This window comes from Tenrec ecaudatus, chromosome 11, assembly GCF_050624435.1.
Source record: "Tenrec ecaudatus isolate mTenEca1 chromosome 11, mTenEca1.hap1, whole genome shotgun sequence".
Lineage (NCBI taxonomy): Eukaryota > Metazoa > Chordata > Mammalia > Afrosoricida > Tenrecidae > Tenrec > Tenrec ecaudatus.
Window position 1 is genome coordinate 83,750,095 of NC_134540.1, and position 15,516 is coordinate 83,765,610.

General features: G+C 40.6%; 1 protein-coding gene across 1 annotated transcript in view; it reads left to right on the forward strand.

Moving 5' to 3' along the window:
• The window catches only part of CCDC138 (coiled-coil domain containing 138), a 90,696-nt gene extending 75,734 nt beyond the window's left edge, over positions 1-14,962 (forward strand). Inside the window, exons 14-15 of the mRNA XM_075563362.1 lie at positions 6,529-6,667; positions 14,369-14,962. Of these exons, the coding sequence (XP_075419477.1) occupies positions 6,529-6,667; positions 14,369-14,534 (305 nt within the window). The 3' untranslated portion in view covers positions 14,535-14,962. The remainder of the gene's footprint in view (positions 1-6,528; positions 6,668-14,368) is intronic.
• Positions 14,963-15,516: the final 554 nt, after the last annotated feature.

Genomic DNA, 15,516 nt, shown 5'->3' on the forward strand with positions numbered 1-15,516 from the left:
ATCCATTTTCCACTGCATTCTGCATGCTCGCAAGGCTAACATCCCTGGTCTGTGATCAGAGCGAATTTACCACGTGCTTAATCCACATGTATCTCTCTCTCTCTTTTTCTCCCTCTCTCTCTCTCTCACCATCTCTCCCTCCCTCCCTCCCTCCTTTAAACTGGGTCTAAAAGGAAGATCACATGATAATATATAACACTTTGACCTGATTGGGAGCTCCTGAGTTTTACAGAGGTTTATGCAGGTGAGTTTTCCTGGCGATGCAGGGTTTAAGCTCGTGGTCTGAGATTCAGCTGTATGCTCTGTAAAGATTAGAGCCTTTGGATGCCTTTGGGGCTTGTCTGTCCTGTACTGTAGGGTAGCTATGAATTTAAAAAGACTGAATGGCAATGGTTTATTCCGAGGAATTTAACTCATTTAAAGATAGCTGAAACTCAGTATCTTTCTTTGATGTTTTTTTTTGTTGCCTCAAAATTCCCTTATATTCCAACATAATGATGTACAATTTCAGCAACATTTTATACCGTTTTATAATCAGTACAGAACTACCCTAACAGAGATTTTAGTATTTTATTATTTTTACAAAGTTTGCCTGTGTTAGAGGCAGGATTGCTGAGTCAAAGTGAATATACACTTTTAAGGTTCCTGATACATATTTGCCAAGTTCTTCTTATTATTATTAATTTTTAAATTATTTTATTGGGGGTTCTTACAGCTCTTATGACAATCCAACCATCCATCGTGTCAAGCACATTTGTACATATGTTGCCATCATCATTTTCAAAATATTTTCTTTTTCCTTGAGACCTTGAGATCACCTCCTCATTTTTCCCTCTCTCCTCCCTCATGAACCCTTGATAATTTATAAATTATTGTTTTTCATGTCTTACACTTGACCACTGTCTCCCTTCACCCCCTTTTCTGTTGTCAGTCCCTCTGGGAAAGGGTTATATGTAGATCATTGTGATGGGTTCCCCCTCTCTCCTCCCACCTTCCCATTTTCCTCCTGGAATTGCTACTCTCATTATTGTTCCTGAGGGGTTTATCTGTCCTGGATTCCCTGTGTTGTGAGCGCTTATCTGTACCTGTGCACATGCTCTGGTCTAGTCGGGTTTTTTAGGTAGAATCATGATAGTGAGGGTTGGGGAGAGCATTAAAGAACTAGAGGAAAGTTGTATGTTTATTGGTGCTATACTGCACCCTGACTGACTCGTCTCTTCCTTGTGACCCTTCTGTAAGGATGTTCAATTGTCTACAGATTGGCTTTGCATCTCCACTTCACTCTCCCCCTTATTCACACTGATATGATTTTTTTGTTCTGGATCTTTGATGCCTGATACCTGATCCCATTGACACCTCATGATCACACAGGCTGGTGTGCTTCTTCCAGGTTGGCTTTGCTGCTTCTCAGCTAGATGCCTGCTTGTTTGCCTTTAAGACCCCAGATGCTATATCTTTTGATAACCAAGCACCATCAGCTTTTTTTTGCTTATGCACCCATTTTGTCTTCAGTGATCATGTTGGGAAGGTGTGCATCACAGAATGTGGGGTGATCACAACAAAGTGTTCTTGCATTGAGAGAGTACTTGAGTAGAGGCCCAGTGTCCATCTGCTACTGTAAAACTTAACGTATAAATATTTGGACATAGATCTAGTTCCCTTTCATCATATATAAATACATTTACATATGTCCATGTCTGTGTTTAGACCTCTATAAATGTCCTACCTCCTTGTTCTTTTGTCTATTTCCTTTTACTTTTCTCTTGTCCCACCATCATGTTTGACCTCCATTCGGGTTTCAGTAATTTCTCTTGGTTACATAGCCCTTGATTAAGCCCCACCAGGAATCCTACAGCCTCCTCGCCATCGATTTTAGATCACTTGTTTCCTTGTCCCTGGGTTTGGTAACTCCCACTTTGTTTTGTTTTCCCTGGCCTCTCCTTCTCCTTGTCCCTCAGAACCATCAGTCCCATTGTTTTCTCCTCCTGATTGTTTATCCCGCCTGTCTTATCTAGATAGACATGAGGAGACAATAGTAAGCACAAAAAGACAAAGCAAAGCGAGGCCTCTGTGTGCTTATGGCCTTCTCCTGAGAATTCTGGGAAATCCTGATTTCCTCCTTGGAGATGGGAGACACTCTCTGCTTATTCCCTGGGAGACACTGAAGCTGACAAGACACAAGGAACTACACTAGTGCCTGAGGTGGAGAAGTCACGTGGACTTACCTTGAGGCAACCAGACCTCTGAAGCCGGAGAAGCCACATAGAGACCCCTGCCAGCACTGAGATGTTTACAACGCCACTGGATCCAAAGACATTCTACCCACTGGCCTGTGATCATCCTACATTCAGTGTTATTGCATGTATTTTGTGAGTCTGAGGAGGACTTTATAGATTGGTACCGGACTTACGGGCTAATATCAGACTTGTGGGCTTGGACTGGACTGGGTTGGGATGCTTTCTTAATGTACAATTACCCTTTATATAAAACTCTCTCTTATACACTTGTGAGTTTCTGTGGGTTTGTTTCTCTAGTCCAGCCAGACTGACACATCCTGAGGTCTTCATTGTTTGCTCCCCTTGCTGCTCTGTTGTACGCCCTTATTGTTTCACCCCAGTGTGGTGAGGTCAGATCGGGCACAGTTCGCGCATTGTGTCCCAGTGTTGTCCGCTGTAGCACTGTGGGTCTGTGAGGGACGTCGTGTCTGTGTCTCATGGTAGGACTAGCCCTATGGTCCTCTGTGTGCATTGGCTGCTCTGAGCAGGAGTATCGTCCTCAGGGCTTGGTGGGCCAGGGTGTGCTCCACTCTCTCTCCTTCCCTCTTCATTTCTCCCGCGTGCTCTGATCAGACGCGCCCCTCTCCCCAAACTGTAGCTTCAGTGCTGTCCTCTGAAGTGCATTCTGGAGGGTGGCGGGAGGTGTCCACATAGTTGGGTTTGGGGCCGGCTTCGCAGACCTCTCTATTGGTTCTCTGGTTCATGCCGGTGTGTTGCATTCACATATTTGCCCTTTTGTGAGCGGCTCATTTCATTCAGCATGCTTTCAAGGTCCATCGATGTAGTTAGTAACAGGCACCAGGACTTCATTTCTCTGCATGGCTGAGTAGTATCCCATCGTGTGTGAAACACATGTTCTTTTCCATATATTTGGTGGTATGCATTAGGTTGTTCTTTTGACTGTAGTAAACATTGTTTACAAGTATCCATTTCTATTCCTGCAATTGCTAAGTAATTTGGAAATTCTTTGTTCAACGTTCTCAGGAACCAACAATTAGTCTCCAGGCTGCTGTGCCTTTTTCCAGTTTTGTCAGCAAAGGAAGGAGCTTCTTCTAACTTGTCCACCTCCTCATCTGTGATCCTTTATAACCTATTGTGAACTGCTTGTCTGTGTTCTCTGCTTGTTACGGAAAGCGATAGGTCCATTTTTATAAGAGCTTTTTAAAACAGTAGTTATTTGACAAGTATGTTACGAGGAGACTTACCCTCACATTCAGTGCTTATGTTTTGCTTTGCTTTGCTTTTGAGTCTCTTGCAGCCTTTCATTGCTGTGTGTGCTGCTGTTGTTCAGTGTCACTGAGTTGTCTCCTATGTACTGCACGGCCCGGGCCGGCCTCACAATGGTTTGGGACCATTGTTGCAACCACTGGGTTAATCCATCTCCTTCACATTCCTCCTTTTTTTGGCTGACCCTTTACTGCATGAGGTAGGGTGTCCTTTTTCATGGATTAGTCTTTCCCAACAAGGCGTACAATGTATGTGACACAGAGTCTTGCCTCCTCACTCGTAAGGAGCATGCGGATTGTACTTCTTCCAAGACCAATCTGTTGCTTTTTTGGATAGTGTGTGTGTTACTTTCAATATTTGTTGCCAACACTGTAGTTCAAAGGCATTAATTTATTTTGTGATCTTCCTTATTCATTGTCCAATTTTCACTTGCATAGGAGGCAATTGAAAATACCATAACTTGGGTCAGGTGCACCCTAGTCCTCAAAGTGAGATCTTTATTCTTTGACACATTAAAAAGATCTTGTACAACAGAGTTTCTGGTGCAAAACATTGTCTGATTTCTTGCCTGCTGCTTCCATGAGCATTGACTGTGAATCCAAGAAAAAGTAAATTCTTAACAATTTTCGTCTTTCCTCTCTTTGTGAAGATTTGGGTTTTCTTTACACTGAGGTGCAAGCTATACTGAAGGCTGCATCCTTTGATTTTCAAGAGTGCTTCAAGCCCTTTCAGCAACAAGGCTATGCCATCTTCATTTAACAGGTTGTTAAGCCTTCCTCCAATCCTGAGGCGGAAGTTCTTCATATAGTTTCGCTTCTTCGATTATTTGCTCAGCATACAGATTGAATAAGTGTGGTGGAAGGATACAACCTTGATACACATCTTTCTCGATTTTAAACCCTGCCATATTCCTTTGTTCTGTTTGAAGGCGGCCTCTTGTTCCATGTGCAGGTTCTGCATGAGCACAATATGATGTTCTCTAACTCTCATTCTTCCCAGTGTTACCTCTGGGTGGTTTTGAACCACACAGTGGAATGCCTTTATTTGTATAGTCAATAAAGCATAAGTAAACATTTTCCTGTTATTCCCTGCTTTCTGCCAAGATCCATCTGACAGCCACGTTCACTTCCGAGTCAGGCCTGAACCTCCAGCAGCTCTCTATTGATGGATTGCCACCCGTGTTGGATTCTCTGCAGCGGGCTTTTCTTGCATGTGATGTTAATGATATTATTCAGAAAATTTCGGTGTTCTGGTGGGTTGCCGTTCTTTGGAATGTACACAAATAGCAACCTAATTGGCTGGCCAAGTAGCCTTTCAAATTTCTTGGCATAGCCAGTGAGTGCTTCATTGTTGAAAAACTTTGATTGGCCATCTGTCAGTTCTTATCGCCTTGTTTTTGGCTAATCCGGTCAGTGCAGCCTCAACGTCTTTCTTCAGCCCCATTGGTTCTTCATCTTATGTAACCTCCTGAAATGGTTGACTGTCCATCAGTTCTTTGTGGTACAGTGACTCTGTGTATTCCTTCCACTTTCTTTTCATGCTTCTTGCATCATTCAGTATTTTACCCAGAGAACGCTTCAGTATTTCTACTTGAGACTTGGAAATTTTTCTTTCACTTCTTTCAGTTTGACACACGCTCAGTGTGTTCTTCTTTGGCTTTCTAGCGCCAGGTGCTTGCATGTTTCAGTAGCAGACTACATTGTCTTCTGAACCAGCCCTTTGAACTTTTCCATTCAGCTCTTTTACTTGTTTTCAATGACTTCAGCTTGAGATATGTTGATCACGTTCTTCCTTTTGGCTTTCTGTTTGCAGTAATTTGCATGTATATTATAATACTCAATCTTTTTAAGCTGCCCTCTCACGTTTTCAGCTTTTTTACTTGATCATTTCTTCCCTTTGGTTTAGCTACTTTATGAATAAGAGCAAGTTTCAGAGTCTCTTCCGACATTCACTTTTGTCTTTTCTTTCTTTCCTGTCTTTTAAAATAACCTTTTGTGTTTTTCCTATATGATGGGCCTTGTGTCATCCTACAGCTCAACAAGTGTCTTGTCATCCGTATTCAGTGTGTAAAAAATCTGCTCCCTTTTGTTTCTTAGTTTGTTTTCTGGAAAAGAAAATCTACTACTACACATTTTCAACGTCAGAACTTATGGCCTTGACCTTTCCTTCTTCCTTTGTGTCAGGCCAGAAGAGACCAGTTGGCTTGTTTGACAACCGGACAGCAGATTCCAGGAACGTCACTGATGCCATGACCTTTGTGACCAAACCCAGCAACCAGAACTTGATGTTACCCTCAGTGACATTCAGGCAACCATTGCTGAGTAGGAAGGCTGTGATTTTCTGGCCATTCTTGATCAGCTGCATTGTGACACTCTTAGTAATGCAGTGGTTCTCAACCTTCCTAATGCCTCGACCCTTTAATACAGTTCCTCATGTGGTGACTCCCCAACCATACAATTATTTTCGTTGTTATTTCATCACTGTAATTTTGCTACTGTTATGAATCGGGCGGGCGACCCTTGTGAACTTTAATATGAGCAATCATTTATTTAAATTTGACATTAAAAAGATTGTTACATCTTTCCATTGTTTCCTTCTGGCATCTGTGCCCTTTTGCTTTTATGCTTAAAAAAGCCCACCCCCAGCCATCATTGATATATGTTATCATTAGTAAATGGAAGAATTTTTTTGTTGCTGTTGTTCTAATATACTAACTATTCTTACAAAAAATTTATAGTTCATTTTTAAAACGTAACTCGTGGTTATGAACTTATGGAAGCTTTCCTCTGTGCTTTCGAACGGGGGCTCCTGCTGTTTCCTGCCCGATCGGGGGAGAGACACCTTATCTGTGATTTACATTCTGTGACAGGAGCTAATGGAGGTTTAGCATGTCCAAGTAGAATATCTTCAGTGTGAAGGTTTGAGAGTGCGGTAAATGAGAGCCAAGTCCATGGTTAGAAATACGCGGGCAGTCTGGCCGCATTTCCGTGCAGCCTCCTCAGCAGCTCTGGCCTTTGTTTTGCAGAGTCTCTGCAGCCTTTTCTGGAAGCCTGCAGCAACACTTTCTTCTTCCGCACCTGCTCCGTGCTCCTTCGCACCCCGAAACTGGACCTTCAGATACTGGAAAAGCTCAGCATTATTTTACAGAAACTTTCCAAAATCAGGTAAGAGTTTTGTACTTATGTTTTGTTTTTTAATTAAAAGCTGTCTTACTGTGATCCTTTCTAAACCCCAAACTAGTCCCCTTGAGCATTAATAAAGCGATACTAAACACAGGGGTTGGAAATGAAGACTTTTGGATACTAATACTTATTAAAATCACATACTTCGTGACAGACTAAAATAGGAGTGTTAATTGTGGAGCATCTATTGGATTCTGCAGTTTAGTTCAATTAAATGAACTTTGCGAACGACATACCATAAATAAAACTCAAAACTATTTTTAGCAACCAAGTAAGGCTATCAGAAGAAATCATCGCACATTGGTATTTTGAAAGTGACAGGTGAAGGTAAAGATAATGACAGGGCTTTGTGGGGTTTTTCTTGCAGACCTTGTTTTATCCACTAAAATGAATTTAGGTAAGGAGAATAACACAGACAGAAAAGAATTTAGTCATTTTGCTAACCCGGCTTATTTTTTTAAAATCATTTTATTGGGGGTTCATACAATTCTTATCACAATCCATACATACATCCATTGTGTCAAGAACATATGTACATTCGTTGCCATCATCATTCTCAAAACATTTGCCTTCCACTTGAGCCCTTAATATCTGCCGCTCATTTCCCCCCTCCCTCCCCACTCCCCCTACCTCATGAACCCTTCATCATTCATATATTATTATTATTATTATTTTGTCATATGTTACTCTGTCTGCCGGCTCCCCCTGCCCTCTTCACTGCTGTCCCTCCCCCAGGGAGGAGGCTATGTGTAGATTCCTGTAATCAGTTCCCCCTTACTACCCCACAGTCTCTCCACCCTCCAGGCATCGCCACTCTCATCACTGGTTCTGGAGGAGTCATCTGTCCTACCAGGCTTATTTTTAGTGAACTATTATGAGTGTGCTACTGCTATTAAATTGGATTTTTACCATGAGAGTCGAGGGTTTTCTTTAATAGCTCTTCTCTTCCCATTCTTCTCAGTCAACATTGGTATAGCTAATTTTTAAATCAAGGACATAGATTTAAAGAATATTTTCTTGTGTTCTTATTGAGAATACACACAGTAGAACATACAACAATTCACTAGTTTCTGCGTGTACAGGGCAGAGACATTGATTATGAACTTTGAGTTGCACACCCATCGCCACGCCCCTCTTCTCCTTTGATTCTCCCCAGGCAGCTTAAGCTCATTGCCCTCTGCGTACCTGTCAAGCCTTTTGAGTTGCTCTTGTCAATTGGATCTTTTAAAGATAGATCTCAAAAGGGCACAATGCGCAAAGCATACATTTAAAAAAAATCATTTCATTGGGGGCTCTTACAGTTCTTATCATAATCCATCCACCCATCTATCCATTGTGTCAAGCACATTTGTACATATGTTTTCCATCTTCATTTTCAAAACATTTTCTTTCTACTTGAGTCCTTGGTATCAGCTCATTTCTCCCCTCCCCTACTCTCCCTCCCTTGAGAATATATAATTTTTTTTCATGTCTTAGACCAACTGCTCTCTCTTCACCTACTTTTCTGTTGCCCACCCCCCTGGGATGGGGTTATATATTGTATTTTGAATCATTAAAATTATTGTCAAATTTTAATCTCATACTCAACTCATCAATTGCTTAGTTTTGGTCTATTAACGATTTAACTTATCAATTCATGTTCTTTTCTTGCTGACTATATGTACAGTGATTCTCCTGATTTGAAATCAGTTAATTCTCAATCGTTCCTGTTGCACTTTACCCTGTAGTAACTGAAGCTGCAATAACATCACATAGATTTTAGTCCTTCTTAGGATTTAATTCATAGAATTTATTTTTAAAGTTGTGCCGAAGTACAAGTATATATTTGAACCAAAATATTTTCCTTTCCTGTAGCTTTTGTTTTTGTTGCAGTTAGGTGCCATTGCTCAGGTTCCAACCCGTAGCCACCCGGTGCGTAGTGTAATGAAGTACTGCCCAGTCCTGTGCCGGCTCCACAGTTGTTCCCGGTCTTGAACCCATTGTTGCAGCCACCATGTCAATCCATCTTGTGGATTTTCACTGCCCCTTTCCTTTACTAAGCATGCTATCCTTCTCCAGGGACTGGTCTCTCCTGACAACAAGCCCAAAATATGAAAGACGAAATCTTAACTATCCTTGCCTCTCAGGAGCACTCTGTCCATAACTTTTCCAAAACAGATTTGTTTGTTCATTGGTATTCCCTAATATTTTAATAGGTTGCAATGGAGAATACCATGATTTGGGCCAAGCACACCTGAGTCTTCAAAGTAACCTCCTTGCTCTTCAGTATTCTAAAGATGTTTCTGCAGCTGATTTACCTAATGCAATTTCATCTTTTGATCTCTTGTCTGCTGTTTCCATGAGCATTGAGTGTGGAACTCAGCAAGATGAAATCCTTGACAACTTCAACCTCTTCTCCATTTATCATGACGTTACCAATGGTTCCAGTGGTGAGGATTTTGTTCTTTTAGCAGTCCATGGTACTTTAAATGTTCTTCTCCAGAACCACGATTCAAATGCATGAATTCTTCCATGGTCTTCCCTTTTCAATGTCCATCTTTTCACATCCATCTGGGGCAGTGGGAATACCCTGGCGTGGGTCAGCACACCTTGGTCGTCCGCGAAGTAGCATCCTTTCTTTTCAGTCCTCTCAAGAGGTCTTGTGCGGCAGATATATTCAGTGCAGAGTTTCTTCATCTCTTGATTGCTGCTTGCATGAGCATTGATGGTGGACCGAGCAAGAGGAAATGCTTTAGAACTTCAGTCCTTCAGTCTTCTTCTTTTTCTCCCCTTTCATTATTTAATTGGCAGCTCTTACAGACATTATAACCATCCATAATTCAATGACATCAAGCATAGTTGTACAATTACTGCCACCGTTTTCTTTCTTCTTGAACTCTTTGATATCAGCTCCCTTTTATCCCCTCCCCCAATTCCCAGGAATATATTATTATTTTTTTGTTGCCATATCTTATACCATCCAATGTATCCATTCACCGACACCTTTGTTATTCATTTCCCTCGAGTGAGGTTATGTAATCATGTGCAAGTTCACACGAGGACAATTAAGTGTTCTAGACGCCCCATTTTTCTCAAGGCTATCTACAGTTTGTTACAATCAACGCCGTGGCATAGTCAATAAAACACAAGTGAATTTCTTTCTAGTAGTATCTGCCTTCACCCAAGATCCATCTAACATCAGCAGTGATACCCTGTGTTCTACATCCTTTTCTGAATCTGCCCCGAGCCTCTCGCAGCTCCCTGTCTAAAGCAAGCTTTTACTTGTGCGCGATATCAGTGACACTGTTCTATAACTTGGGCGTTCTGTTGGGTCGCTGTCCCTTGGAATGGGTACAAATAGGGGTCTCTTCAGTCAGTTGCCCAAGTAGCTGCCTTCTGAACTTCCTGGCAGAGATGAATGAGGGCCTTTAGAGCTTCCTCGGCTTGTTGAATCTTCTCAGTGGGTATGCTGACAATTCCTAACCTTATTCTTGACCAATACTTCCTGTGCCACTTGAACTTCTCTCTTCCTCTGCCATTGGTTCTTGCTCATAGGCTGCTCTTGACATGGTTGAATGTCGACCAGTTCTTGTAGGCACACTAACTCGGCACATTTTTCCATCTTCTCCGGATGCTTTATCCATCCTTCAGTATTTTGCCCAGGAGTGTAACTTGAGGCTTGGATTTTTTTCTTGTTTTTTTTCAGTAAGATATGCTGAGTGTGTTATTCCTTTTTGGTTATTTAATTCTAGGTCTTTGTACATTTCATTGTAATATTTTACTTTGTATTTTTCAGCTGTCCTTTGAAATTTTCTTCTCAGCTGTTTGACTTCAACGTATTTCCAATTTGCCTTAGCCAATCTATAATTAAGAGCAAGTTTCAGAGTGTCCTCTGACATCTTGATCTTTCCTGCCTTTTTAATGACCTTTTGCTTTCTTCATGGGTGATGTTCTTAATGTCTTCCCACAGCTCATCGGGTCTTTTGTCATTAATTTTCAATGCGTCAAATCTGTTCTTGAGATGTTCTTGAAATACAGGTGGCAGAGACTCAAGGTCATGTCTTGGCTCTCAGGGGTTTGTTTTCATTTTCTTCAGCTTCAACCTGAACTTGCACATATATGAGAAATTAATGGTCTGTTCCACAGTCAGCCACTGGCCTGTTTTTAGCTGCTAATATTTGAGATTTTCCATGATCTCTTCCCACAGATATACTCAGTTTGATTACTGTGTATTCCAGCTGGAGAAATCTATATGTGTAGTCACCATTTGTGTTGCTAAAAAAAAGAGGTACTTGTTATGAACAAGTAGTTGTTCTCACAAAATTCTATCCTATAATCTCCAGCTTCATTTCTATCACCAATACTATATTTTCCAATACTGTTTCTTCTTTCTTGGGTACAACTTGTGCATTCCAATCACCCATAATTATCAATGTATCTTGAATACATGTTCTATGAATTTCAGACTAAAGTCATTGGTAGAATCCTTCAATTTCTTCATCACTAGCTATCGTGATTGGTGCATAAATTTGAATCCTAGTTGTTAGTTTGTTATGTTTGTCGTACTGTGGTGGCTTGTGTGTTCCTGTGGTACTGGAAACTGTCACTAGTATTTCACATGCCAGCAGACTATGAAGAAGCATTTGGCCGCCCACTTTGGAGGAAGTAGCTGCTGAAAACCCTCGTGCGTAGCGTGGAAACATTGTCAGACACTGAAAGCCTGATGAATGGTAGCAGAACATTATCCGAGATAGTACCAGATGATGCGCCCCTTGAGTAGGAAGTCACTCAGAATGTAACCGGGGAGGAGTTGTTCTCTCAAGGGATACTTAGCCGGGGTGATGTGAGTGGCGTAAAAGCCTGTGACAATGGAGCCTTCATCATCTTCATTTGCTGATGGGGCACAACTCAAGGTGAGAAGAAACACCTTCAAAATTGTATTAACATTCAGAACTTGGAATGTACAAAAGATGAAACTAGAAAAATTGGAAGTCAACAAAAATGAATTGGAACATGTAAAGGTCTATAATCCTACGTGTTCGTGAGCTGAAATGGACTGGTAAGCTGAAATGGACTGGTATTGGCCACTTTTCATCAGAAAATCATGGTTTACTATGCTGGAAATGACACAGTCCAGAGGAATGGAGTTGCATTCAGTATCGAAAAGGACATTCCATGATCTATCTTGCTTTCACTTTCAAGAAAATCCAATCAGATTGTTTTAGACTTAAATAAATAACAGTAGCAAAGCTTGATGTGAGTGTTTGGAATACTTGAAGTTTAAGTCTTAAAATGAATATTTAAAGCCAAAAAGATATAAATTATTTTTCATTAAGTGCATAGTGTGTTAGTCCAGGTTGACTAGTGAAACAAATTTATAGAAACTCATATTTGTATAAGAAAGAGATTAATATGAAAGAGTAATTGTATTTTAAGAAATCATCCCAGCCCAATGCAGATCAAGTTCGTAAGTCCAATATTAGCCCATATGTCTGAGACCAGTCCATAAATTCCTTTTTAGACTCACGCAAAACATGCAATGGAAGATCACAGGCCCGTGATGCAAAGTCTTGTGGATCCAGTGGTGGCATGGGTCTCCATGTAGCTCCTCCAGCTCCAGGGCTCCAGCTGCCATCAGCATGGCTCCATGTGGGTTGTCAGCAGCAATATGTTGAAGGGAGTGAGTGTATCAGGCCTCTAGTGAGCTGCTTATTTCTGTTGAGCCTCCCAATGAGGTCATCAAGCTGTAACTTGACTGACAGGCTAAACTCCATCCCTTCAGTCTTAATAGTTTCAAGTTGACACCAGATTATGTAACTACCAAAGATGGCACATAAGATTATTTGATAATTTCTCCCAAGAGGCGAATACACCTAGATACCAAAACACAACCCTCTGTCAATGAGTTGATTCTGACTCACAGGATCCTTTGTAGGGTTTCCGAAGCTGTGAATCTTTATAGGAACAGTCGCACTGAGAGGCTCTTCATTCTTTTGAGGTGGGACTGATGGATTTGAACCTCTAAACTTGTGGTTAGTAGTCTAGTCCCTATCCAACAGTATCATCATGGAACTAAGGTAAAATTATACCTGATTAAATACTAATTTTCTGACTGGGTTTGAGAAACAACATTTGTAATTTTTATTTTGTAAGCTACAATATTGTACCACTTTAAAAAGCTCAAAGTATGACAAGGGAACAAGTGATCCAAAATCGGTAGTGAGGAAGCCTTTTAGGCTTGATCAAGGGTAATGTAACCGAGAGAAATTACTAAAACCAAAATGACAGCTGAGCATGACAGCGGGACAAGAGGAAAGTAAAAGGAAGTAGAGGAAAGAACTAGGAGCCAAAGGGCATTTATAAAGGCATGTACATATGTAAATATATTTATATATGAGGATGGGGAAATAGATTTATGTGCACATATTTATAGGTTTAGTATTAAGGTAGCAGATGGACATTGGGTCTCCACTCAAGTACTCCCTCAATGCAAGAACACTTTGTTGTCTTAAACTGGCATTCCATGATGCTCACCTACCCAACACGATCGCTGAAGACTAAGCAGGTGCATGAACAAATGTGGTAAAGAAAGCTGATGATGCCCAGCTATCAAAAGATATAGCATCTGGTGTCTTAAAGGTGGCCATCTAGCTCAGAAGCAACAAAGCCCACATGGAAGAAGCACACCAGCCTGTGTGATCATGAGGTGTTGAAAGGATTAGGTATCAGGCATCATCAGAACAAAAAAATCATATCATTGGGAATGAGGGGTGGAGTGCGGAGTAGAGACCCAAAGCCCATTTAAAGACTACTGGACATCCCCTTACAGAAGGGTGTCGGAGGAGACAAGCCAGTCAGGGTGGTGATGTAGCAACGATGAAGCATACGACTTTCCTCTAGTTCCTAAATGCTTCCCCCACCTACCCACTGTCATGATCCCAATTCTACCTTACAAATCTGGCTAGACCAGAGGATGTGCACTAGTACAGATAGGAACTGGAAACACAGGGAATCCAGGACAGATGATCCTTTCAGGACCAGTGGTGAGATTGGCAATACCAGGAGGGTGAAGAGAGGGTTGGGTGGAAAGGGGGAACCAATTGCAAGGATCTGCAGGCAACCTCCTCCCTGGGTGATGGACAACAGAAAATTGGGTGAAGGGAGACATCAGACAGTGTAGGATATGACAAAATAATAATAATTTATAAGTTATCAAAGGTTCATGAAGGGGGAGCGGGGAGGGAGGTAAAAAATGAGCTGATATCAAGGGCTCAAATGGAAAGCAAATGTTTTGAGAATGATGACAAAAAATGTATAAATGTGCTTGACACAATGGATCAATGGATGGATTGTGATGAGTTGTACAAGCCCCCAATAAAAAGATTTAAAAAGAAGCTCAAATTACTTAAAATAAGACCATTAATTTTTGCTTCCTTTTGTTTCTGAAACTCTATTGTAGTGAACAGAGCAAATAGAATCGATAACCCAGTGCAGTGTTCAGGATTATAAACTCTTCATTCTTCTTCAAGTATTTTTGCATTTCAAGCATATCTTAAAAACTGTTTTGTTTGTCTCCTTATCATAATCCTTTAGTCACCCATTCCCTCAACTATTTTTAAAAACAGATAAACATTTCTTCATATTTTTACCTATGTGATCTCCTTGTGTAAGTGTAATAAAAGTCATGTACCCATTCTCTTTCAGGAGTAATAGGAAACTCTTTGAACTCTTTACCATTCATCTGATGCTGCAAGAACTACAGAGGACAACACACCCAGAGCACGCCTTTCTCTGTATTAACCTCAATTCAACTCTGTTCAACTTGGGTTTAACAAAATGCAACTCTGTGGTCTCCAATGCAAGCCATTAGACTGACGTGTGTGTGTGTATGTATATACATATATATATATATACACATGTATTTATTATACATGTGTTGTTTATTTTCACAACTGTAAAAATCACCAAAGTAACTGAAGTTTTACCAAGTAAAGTTATCAGTAGCACCATTTATCATGGAAGATAAATAGAATGCCTTTTTTCTTTTCTTTTACAACTTTTTGAAATGAATCTGTAGCAGCTGTAGAATGTTTTGAATATTTCCTTTAAACTAAGGCCATACTAATGTAGAAGACAGCCTTTCTGGAATTAGTGATGTTAATGACACTAGGGTAACCTTTTGTTGTAAGTATTTTAGGAAATTTTTCTTTTAAAATTATGTGATTATTTTGAATAAAATCGATGCATATATCAGAAGAGGATTAGATAATATGTCATTTGGTGTCTTAATAATTAGAGTCAATCTCACTTTTAGAAGTAAATTTGTTTACTATTTTGATACCCTAGCTTCTCTATTTGTCCTAGATTTCTCAATACTGGTTTTCAAAAATGCTATTTATGGAATGAGTCAGATATGACTTGTTTACAGTGAATATAGGTGTCAGAGAAAAATTTTTAAATATTTTTTTACTTTTTAAAAATATTCTTTATTACAGAGCATGTATGTATAATGCCAATGAGAGTTTACTTGTTATAAGAATATCAGTGGCATTCTAGGGGGGGAAAGCCTGATGGCCTACGTCCAAAAAGCAGGCAGTCAAGGCCCTTGGATCACAGTGGTCCAGTCTGTGCCACATCATGGAACGGGCTTGAGACCAGGCTGTGTTCCATTTTACGGTTCATGTGATCTCCATGAGCAAGGGATCAACTTGATGGCAGCTAGCAACAATGACATACACAATGTAGATTTATAAGAGAAAAAATATTGGAGACTTCTGGGAAGATACTGAACTAGGCAGGCTTCCTTGTCTGACAGAGGGTGTTGGCCCAATCTACACATGCACTGCCCACCC